Source organism: Canis lupus, chromosome 1 (assembly GCF_011100685.1).
Source record: "Canis lupus familiaris isolate Mischka breed German Shepherd chromosome 1, alternate assembly UU_Cfam_GSD_1.0, whole genome shotgun sequence".
Taxonomy (NCBI): domain Eukaryota; kingdom Metazoa; phylum Chordata; class Mammalia; order Carnivora; family Canidae; genus Canis; species Canis lupus.
Genome location: NC_049222.1, coordinates 87,684,850 through 87,695,094, shown reverse-complemented (window position 1 = coordinate 87,695,094; position 10,245 = coordinate 87,684,850). Strand labels below are relative to the sequence as shown.

At 41.6% G+C, this 10,245-nt stretch overlaps 1 protein-coding gene across 10 annotated transcripts in view; it reads right to left on the bottom strand.

The window, feature by feature from the left end:
- Positions 1-1,675: 1,675 nt before the first annotated feature.
- TRPM3 (transient receptor potential cation channel subfamily M member 3) overlaps positions 1,676-10,245 on the bottom strand; it is a 492,032-nt gene continuing 483,462 nt past the window's right edge. For 8 of the 10 annotated variants that reach the window (XM_038527093.1, XM_038527094.1, XM_038527095.1 and 5 more), the window contains one exon: positions 1,676-10,119. In XM_038527093.1, the coding sequence (XP_038383021.1) occupies positions 8,667-10,119 (1,453 nt within the window). In that variant the 3' untranslated portion in view covers positions 1,676-8,666. The remainder of the gene's footprint in view (positions 10,120-10,245) is intronic. The other 2 variants (XM_038527101.1, XM_038527102.1) reach the window with 1 other exon arrangement.

The window sequence follows — 10,245 nt, the reverse complement described above, 5'->3', positions numbered from 1 at the left end:
GAAAGTAGTGTGCTGAATGTTCGGCAGAGGCCAAGTTAACAACCAGAGATCAGGAGAGGTAAAAAAGAAGGAATGCTGAGAACTTTCCACTGATAAAGATGTGGTAATCTAGTCTTTTAAACAAGCCATGTTCTGGCTTTTAATCAAATGGGGTAATGTCAACAAGTAAGTAATGACAAATTACTTTTAAATCTAAATTAAAATTAAATTTAGCCCTAGAGAATTAATCTTCTTCTTCACCGATATTTCTTTCAAGGAAGCTCTATGCTGCTCTAAATCTGAGATTGTGGTAACAAATGACAGTTGACCTGATTTTCCAGGAAATCTGAGGGCACACGGTTGAATATTGCGTGTGTTATATAAATGTGCATATTTATAAACATAGACAAATTTCTATGCCAGCTATTCCATTTTCAAAATATTGACCAGACAGCCAGTGGGAAAGGTACAGACGAAGACACCGGCTGGAGCAAAGCCTCATTCACAAAACTGGGATCGATGCTGGAGATACCGTGAAGCTGCCTGGAAGTTCTAACCAGGATGAAGCACTGTAACATTCGAAGGCTTATCAAATGAGTGTTCTTACCTGGAGTGTCCTCCTTGTGTCTTGTCAAACCCTCCTTGTTCTTCAGGGCACATCCCAGGGTATCCTCTTCTATGGAGACTTCCTTGCCCTGAGTCACAGAGCACTGTCACTTCTCTGAACCTCTACAGTCTTATTTTTCACACTTGATTCCGTAAGCAACTAAATAGTAGTTATACGAATATATGGTTACATTCATTACAGCTAGATTCAAAACTCTACAGGGGCTGGGAATTCCTCCACTTTATTCACCTGGGCATGCCAACTGGGGACACAGTAGGCACTCAATGAATATTTTTGAATAAAGGACTGCATGTATGCATGTATGTTCGGCAATTTCTCTTCCCACTGCTATTTGAAATGAAAATATTTGTAAGGTCAAGGAGCATTGTTTATTCTTTTAGGCAGAAATTACTTAATGGGGGTGGGATTGATCCCCTTTCACCCATCCATCAGCTTTCTCAAAGCTAATCCAATTATAGATCATAAAATTCTTTAAAATGGATCATGAAAGCATGCCTGCCACACCTTTAATGTGAAGACAAGTCCCACATGTGTCTCTCATGTGGCCAACTTGCTATCCTTAAGCCTTTCCTCAGAAATTCTAAAGCTGCCACTGCTTTTTTTACATCCTTTACCCCAGAATAGGGGTCCAATATCCCAGTGCATGTAGGAGCCTTCCATGTGATGTTAATGAGGGAAGGGACCATACGTGAGATACAAAAGGGGGTGCTGGAGACTGTGGCCTATTGAAGAGCATGTCCTCCTTTCAAAGGGGCAGCCAAGATGCTGTGAGTCAGGTGACTACTGTCATGTGAGAATCCAGGTCTCATTTCACTGGATCTTCAGATTTTTCAAGAGAAGTCAGAAGTATAAAATTAGATGTGAAATCAATCAATTTAAAAATGTTTCACATTTTTAAAAAACATCCCTTCTCTGCCAGCTAGAGACGACCCACAGGCTAGTTTGCAACTTCTGCTGTACAAGTAACTTATGGGGCCCTAGGCAATTATCTCTGTGTACCCCAGCCACTCCTGGCATGAAGATGGTGGAGACCAACTGATGGCAAATAAATGCACAAGGAAGCCCAAGTCATGTTTTAAACTACCGAGTTTTTTTTTTTTTTATTGCAAAACATTTGTTACAGAAATTTCAGAAAGATTTTCCCATGGTATCTGCCAACTTCTGCTTCGAATTATGTATCTAAACAAACAAGCTCAAAGTGCATTGTGAATCCAATAATAGACCTTTAAAAAAGAACAATTCCTCTAAGGATTTATATATATTTATAATGTCGATAGATATGCCAACCGCGGTCTATCCATACACAAAGAAGGAAAAGATGTATATATCTTTAACAAACCCAATTTCAAAATTGTCATATTTATAGGAATTCATTTAAAAATGATATTTGAATAATTTTCCCCATTATAAACTATGGTTAGAAGCTTTACAAATGAGAGTCTAAGTTCTAGATTAGGAAATGACTATGAGTACAGAATACCGTGTGTACTGTTTTCCACAGCAGGAACAGCAATATAAACTCAAGTTAGACGCTGTAGTGACAAGAAGCAGATAAGCCTTGATTCAAAGCTACGGTACTCTTCTGAATCTCCCTCACAAAGATCCTGCATTTGGGTCCAGAAAGATGCAGCTGGTAATGCATCCATGATGCTGGAGAACAGGAATAACCCTAAATACGGTGAGTTTCTCTCTGCCCCCACCTCAGTTCTCGGTGTATTTCTTGTATACACTAAGTCAGGATCAAGAACATGATCCTGGTTGGCCCTAAAGCAGAGGTCCCAAACTATTGCCATTGGGACTGAATGCTGTTGGCAGACACATTTGTTTGGCTAGCAGAGTGTTTACAAATCAGAATGTGAATGTTTTTGTAGTAGGACACATGTTCTTTCATGCCTACAAACCCTACTTCTTCCTGTTGTCTTTCCCCATCCCACCGGGCACATTTGGGTCCTGGCTCCAGCCTCTGCAAGTATTTGGGTTTGCAGCCCCATGATCTAGATGCAGATGGCTGGTTCTGATGATACGTGGGGGAGCCAAAGACATGTCTTCGTGGCCGAAGACATGAGGGACTCTTTTGTGGTTCAGACAGCAAAAAAATTGGATGGGGCTGCCACAAACACCAGTTGAGTTAGGGGTATGGGGTGGAGGGCGGGGAGGAGCCTAGTTTAGTGGGAAGACTAGGGGTGGGCAAAGTGAAAGCTGGACTTGTTCCACATAGCCACTGTTTCAGGCTACTGTGCCAGGCTCCATGGGGTATTGGGGGTAATAGGAGTAAGGGTCTGTTGTTCTGGCAAAAAGCATGTTGTGCTGGGCTAAGAGAAAGGAAGAAAGTTAAGGGGTTGAAGAAGGCTGTGCATTCCAGGCGTGAAGCTCAACCTTCCTCCATGACCCAGTGCTCTCAGCAGCCCGCCTATTCCTGGGGAAGGCCTAGGTCAAGGTCGGTACTGATGCTCTGCAGATGGCACATGGACTTGTGGCCATAAGTGCCCTTTCACTTTCTAGCACATAAACATTATGCTGACAGGTGAGGGCCTAGAGGCTTAAGGGGATCTACAGACGAGAGTAGTTAGGGAGGGGAAATTCACCTCACTCTTACTGCTATGTGGACCACATGGCCACCGAAATCCTTTCTTAGATGGACATATTGACATTGTCATGTCTTGATTTCATTAGCAGTGATCAGGGCAAGGAACTCATCAGAGAAAAGGTAACACAGTGACCTTCTCAAATGAATGAAAAAAGAAAAGAAAAAAAATCTCGTTTTCCTTAAATCAGAACAAACCTCTGCTTTGACTGACTCCATTCTGGGAAAGAGAATGTTTGACATGTAAAGGGAAGAGAAAGCTTAGGCCAGCACAGGTGGAGGGAAAAGTTTTCTCTCCCCATTTGAAGAGCAGTCATTTATAAGACTGTGCAAACTAGCTCTTCTCTTTTCCAGATGTTGAATGGCTTCTGATAATGACATGGTGATTTCTTTAAGAGACAAGCTCTTTAGAGTCACCCAGTTCTTGATTGGACACCCAGTCACCCATCCCTCTCTCTCTCCCAAGTGAGGTTCACACATAAGGTAGAAAGCTACCAGGTAGGAGGGGGGCCACATGCACCATGGAGCCACTCATTCTAATGATCTGTGGATTTCTGCAGTGTCTGAATGGACTTCTCACTCTCATGTCTGGTGTAGCAATTTGTACCCAGTGGCCCTAAAGAAACAGAACTGTGTCTTTCCTATATCACAGATGTACCAACACCTACATTGGTGTTGGCCAGCCATCTCTGGGTCCCCTCGCTATACACCCTGCAGTTAATACTTTATGTCATATGATTTGTTCAGAGCTTTAAAAAAAGATAAAAAAAAAAAAACCTTGGTTACTTTCTTGTTTTTAATTTTTAAAAATCGAACATAATTCCCAAACAGTGTAAGAAGCCCAACAACGTGAGCAAGTTCCTAGCTGGGTTAAGTGTTACAGCAGGCAATAGTAAAATGTTAAGTGCCTTTTAAAAAGTCAAAAGAAACGCATAAAGCAGTGCATGCATTTCGTTGCCACAAAATTAAGACTGGATTTGGAGAGGGATTACTTCATTTAAGTTACATTGCTATTGTTAAAGAATAGTGAGTAATAATGCAATATCGAGAATGTATATAACCACCTACACACTAGCATCACTTTATCTAGAAACAAACATATCAGTGTTACTAAATGAACATATTTATAAAATACTGTACACTGTTTCCGCATGGGGTTAGCAGATGTAAACAAACAGCTAATTCAACTGGAGTTTAAAATATTATTTTTAGTTCATTTGTCATACAGTCTGTCGCATAACATGCCAGTTCGTCTTTCACAAAACACAACTTGCCTACCACGGCTCATGGGGCTGGTTAGAGGATGTACATAGGCTTGTACAAATATTTCCTAGTGGTCTATAGGATTGTGGAAACCATAAAGTAGATCAAGGACAGGAGTGCTCATTTTGCGAGAATGCTGAATAACATGGAATTGGGAACATACTTACTCCTTGCAACATGTGCTTCTTTATTGAATGTTACAGATTTGTCAATGATTATAAAGCTATCCTGTAACGTTCATTAATACAACCACATGCTACAATTCTGCTGGGTTACACAGGGGTTACAGATATGTGTACATGTGTTTTATAATACAGCATGGCTTGACACATCGAATGGTACAGCCTGTAGATACAGCATGATGGATGACTGGATAATACAGATTACCATGTCAGAAGTTAAACAGCCCAAACATTTGGGAAGATTAGCCTGTACAGCCTCAGAAGGTCGAATTAACAATGTACTATCCAGTTATCTATCATAATATCATCTATAGAAACCATCTTTTACAATACATTTGAAACATTCAGAAGAAACACACTTTGTGTTTTTACAAGTACATTTTTCCCATTCGATTATTCTTTTATATATATATATATATATATATTTTTTTTTTTAAGGGGAACTTTCAAAGTGCTAAATATATATCCAAGACCTGGAAGCTTAGACTCAAAAGGAAAGCCAGTTCTGGTAAAGTGCTGTATATGGCCTGCTCATACGCCTTCTGGCTTGGAGACATACACGAACTAGCCATGACGACTGTGCCCACGTTTGCCAGCTCCTCATTCAAATCCATCAAGGAGGAATTTTCTAACTGTAAGTGTGTGGGTCGATCAGGGAATTTCCATGGCCATTTTCATAAAACACCCTTAATTTTTTTTTTTTCAGAAGGAACATGCCACGTAGAACCAATCATTACATATAGTAGTATGTAAAAACTGGCACCTCAGGAGCAGATGATGAAACCAAAGCTATTACTTCTATGAGCTCTCTATGACTTTATTTATGTTCTTCAGTAATGTGCTGCTCAGGAGCTGCTTAATTCACACAGACAGGTAATTAACGTCCCCTTGATCAGGGACAGGATGGAATAAATGAGCTGAACATAAGCTGACTCTACAAGGCCACAGAATCAATGCCATATCGGGGTGCAGAGAACCCAGAAACGGGAAGAAATGGGCTGAAACAGGACACACATGTATGTGCACAGGAAAGAAATGGCTCAGGAGAACTGCACAGTTTATGTTTAAAGTCACTTAAATTTGGCTTATATATTTTGCACACTTCATGGAAGATGTAAGAGCTTCATTTTCCTGTACGACAAAAGAACCAGGCAGTCACAAGGTCAGGACTGGTAAGTACTGTGTTTTCCAGGTCCTGTTCTGTTCTTTCCAGAAATCATGATGAATGGAAACACTTGTGCACATAATTTCTTTCCCTCACTTTCTGTCTGGTCCGCATGGGGCCCTAGAGGTGCCGTGATGTCCTGCTCTGTGGTCAAAGAATAATGGTTTCATCTCCTTCTTGGATCCCTCTACGGACTCACTCAGAGAGCCTTCTGACTTTTTAAGTGTGCACTCCACACTTAAAATCATCAAACATTAGGATACAAGTACATCAAATTAGCAAAATATAATCTAAGGGACAAAAAGAAAAAAACCTTGGTTCCAACTCTGGTGCTGAGACTTGGCTTTCCTGAGAATCACAGAGAAATGGTCTCAAATGTAAAGTGCCTGTTACAACTGTATTGATTATGAACAAACATGGTTCCTCTTCCTCATTATCAAGCAACATGGAACCAGGGGTACAGGGACCCTTTCAAGTTATATTGTAACTCTGTATGTTTATGTACATTTTTTTTCTGGGGAGAGGCCCTGGAACTTTCATCAGATTCTCACTGAGGTTCATGTTTCAAGAAGTTTAATGGCAACTGATTTATTCTCAGACCAAATGCATGTTTGCTGAAAGGGAAACAGCTAATCAGGGGCTCAATAAAAATGTGAGCATTTCTAGAGCAATTACACATGAGGGAGTCTGGTTGCCTGTGTCTGATTCACCCAAATACCAAAGAATGACAAGGAATTCTTTAATTCTTTATATGTGGCCTCATAACTATTTCTATACCTAAAAGTCTTGTTCAGAGGGGTTAAAAAATAAACTTAAAGGCTAGAGCTTTTGTCCATGTATTTGCTGATGATGATTTCACATCATGAGAAAATTCGAAGCTCACAATAACAACTAAACAGGAGAACCACATAGTATATTGGGGGCCAAGAACATGAGGTCATTTTCCTTAAAGACTTTATTCTTTTGAAAATCCGTGACACAAGTAGGAATCTGAAGATTTGAGGGTCAATATTTCTTTATCCCCCTTCAAATCTAGATTCTGACCTAGTAGTATACGTCTGTATTAAAGAGTCCGTAATACTATCTGGTTTTGAATTGTGTGTCTAATTCAGATTGTACTTGGCGTCATCACTTTGTGCAGAAGAAACCAGACTAAATAAGATGTCATCATAGCAAGTGTTTCTGGACAGAAAAGAAGCAGAGGGCAGGTAGCCAGTCATTTTGAAAACTCTAGTTTGGTGCAAGGAAGAGTTAAGGTCATAGGGCTTTAAAAAAATCATAATTTCAATATCTGTCAAAATCCAACATAATATAATGAACTCTTTCAATGGAACACCTTGGATATTAAAAAATCCTGGTTACCTCAAGGTGATAGAAAAGTCCAAGCCTCTTAAGAAAGCTCTATATGCCTGTTTATATACTATATATAAACATCTCTGTGTGAATGCATATACATGTATATAAGCAGCATATACAAAAGAAGTCTTTATGTGGTTTATTTGCTTTCTACTTGAGTCTACTGTATCATTTTTATAGCTCTGTATGTAAGAAAAATATTCATGGTATGCCTGCAACTGATGGCTTTGGGTTGATACCAAATTCCCAGTCAATTCTAAGGTTATTTATGATTTGAAACTTCCTTAAAAAGTACTTTGGAACATTTCCATAAAAAAGATACCAGCCCTTGAAAAACTCCAATTAAATTTATACTGAGCTCAGATTAAATGGCAAAACTCTAGGTATGAAAATATCCACATGTGATCAGATCTTCATATACAAAATGGTCATGTGATGGGTGGTGTGAAGAATTTCCAGGTACATCTCGGAGATGTTTAGAAGACATGGTAGAGTCATGCAAATGATGACAATCACACAGCAGCATGACACATGACACGGATGGTGAGACTATAATAGTGTATCACATGGCAATTTTAGGTGAGTTCTGCCCACTATTTTTTTTCCTTTTAGTTCACTATCACATATTCAGTGAGTGACTTCATTGATGACAGGTGAGATACAAAATAAATTAAAAAATATAAAATTATTTAATTACATTCATCCTGAGCTTGCTCGACTATACTTGAATGCCCACTGTATATAATAAACCACTTGACATTTGTTTTTAGCCTCAATTCTTCTTTCAGTTTGATTGCAATACAAAAAGGCATTTCTTTTCCCTTTATTTTCTTCAAAAAGATAAACAGTTGTGGCACCAGAAGTGAATATATAAGAGACAGGTGAACTGTGACTGTTACCTTGTTCTTTCTTTATAATGATCAATTACAGAAGTGTTGGCATGAGAAGGATGTGGGACGTTAGGTAGAACTGCTTGCTGCCGGCTTATACTGAATAAAAAGGATGCTCTTCATCAGTCACCAGTGATGGAGCCAATGTGAAAAGAAAACAGAATTGAAGTTTAGAATATCTCATTTGTACGCTGGCTACTTTATTTCATCTTATTTTGCAATTTAGCCCTGTATCCTAAAACTCTTGACAATGGGCAGAAATGGAAAGATGCCTCCTGGCATGGAGAGTGCTTGAAGCCCCTTCATTCCCAGAGCTCATGGCTTTCTGAAGTCACTAGAGATACACATTCACCTTAACCCTTCTTCTCCCTCTTTTCCCTCCCTGCCCAACAAGTGTGAACATGACTTAAAACCCCTGTGTTTGGCACTGGGCCAGACCAAGCGCTTTCTCAATCTGTGGCCCCGAAGTCACCTTTGAGTTAACACCTCCCAAGGCTTTGCTTGTTTAGCTCAGCTAAGAAAAAAGCAAGGAATGTTTCAAGGAAGGGGAACAAGGTGGTGCGCAGGGAGGATTCTAGGGCTGGATTCTTGGGCCTCCTGCAATGCTTATGAAGAAGGTTTAGTTGTGCTTGCTTTCAAAGCTGTGGAAGGCGGATGTTCTGGACAGTCTCCTCATGGATAGGCTGTCCCCTCGTCCCTCCGGCTTGGAGGACTTACTCCTCTGGAAGGGGTTTCGCAGGCTTGCTGTGTTCCGCTGCCTGTCGAGTTTGTCACTGATGGAGAAGCTCTTCCTGGTGTGCGCATAGGGCGCACTTGGCTCCTCTGCTGAGTAGCTGTTGGCGCGCTCTATCTTGGGAACCATGATGTTGTTGGACAGGGTTCTGTCTGAGTTATCACCCTCTTGGGAGGGTATTGTGATAGTGGCTCTCCGGCCTTTGGCCTCGTTCTCTTCATTGTCAGAGCTGGGGTGACTCAGTTCTGCCTCTCGCTCAGGATGGCAGCAAGACGAATCCTCTACTTTGCCTCCAAGACCTCCAGGGAAGGTGGCCCTGTCAGCAATCACTTGAGGAGCATTGACACACCTTGTGTCAATACAGTCTGTAATACTTGTATATTCTGCTGTTTTCATGGGCACCCCAAAGTTGGCGTAATAGCTCCTTGAGGGAGAAAACATAAAGCTATGAGATTTCACGATGGGGGCCTCTTCTAGAAGAAAGGGTGTGGTGGCTAGGTAGCGGCTACTTTTGGAACGCTCGATGCTCTGGTACATTGGAGGGTCAGTGTCCCAGGGGTTTTGGCATTCTGGGAGGTGGGTATAGTCTGAAGAAAAAGATCTAGTGTCCATGGAGGTGAGGTCCTCGAAATCAATGCTCCGGCTTGGAGGTCTGTCTGTGGGTGCAAGAGTTGCATAGGCACTACTTGAAGGAGCTGTGGAAGGTGCTGGAGCTGAAAAGCTTGGTTCCCCCAGCCCAAGGATGTTCATGGAATTGTCCAGAGGGTCTATATCACAGTGGAGTTCATCCATGGCAGAGACATAGATATCAATACACGAAGACGGTCTTCTGGAGTCAGGAACAATGGCCAAGGTGTTTGCAGGGGCTGCAGGAGCTTTGGATTCTTTTGCTACTGAGTGGGAGCTAGTAGCCCGGTGTAGGCTCAGGGACCTTTCTTTAAAAAGACTTTCCAACTTTTCTATACCACCTTTGTCTTTCATATTGACTGAATAGAAAGAATGGCTTCTCATACGGGGCATTAGGGTTGGAGAAGTTGGGGACATGGTCTCCTCACCTGCAGGGTCTATACTCTCTTGGAGCTTGAAGGTGTTCCCCTCCTGGCTGTTGAAGCTGCTTTGGCGCACGATGTAGGCTGCGTCTGTGCAGTCTGAGGAGGTCCGGGAGCGGATTTTGTTGGACTCGGCCCGTTCCAGACCTGTTAGGCGCTCTAGGGCTGTGGCCATGCGCCCAATGAGGTCCTCGAGCTGTGCCAGCCTGATGTCCACGGTCTGGAGTGAGGCCTTCATGCAGTGCTCTCTTTCGTTGACTTCCTCCAGCCGCATGGACATGTTCTCCACCCTGGGCGAGAAACAAAATGAGGGTCACTCAAGGCCAGGTTCCTCTCTGGAGAATCTAAATCTTTTTGAGCTGGAATAGGCCTTAGAGATGATCTAATCCAGTGGTATTTACTTACCAAACCCCTTT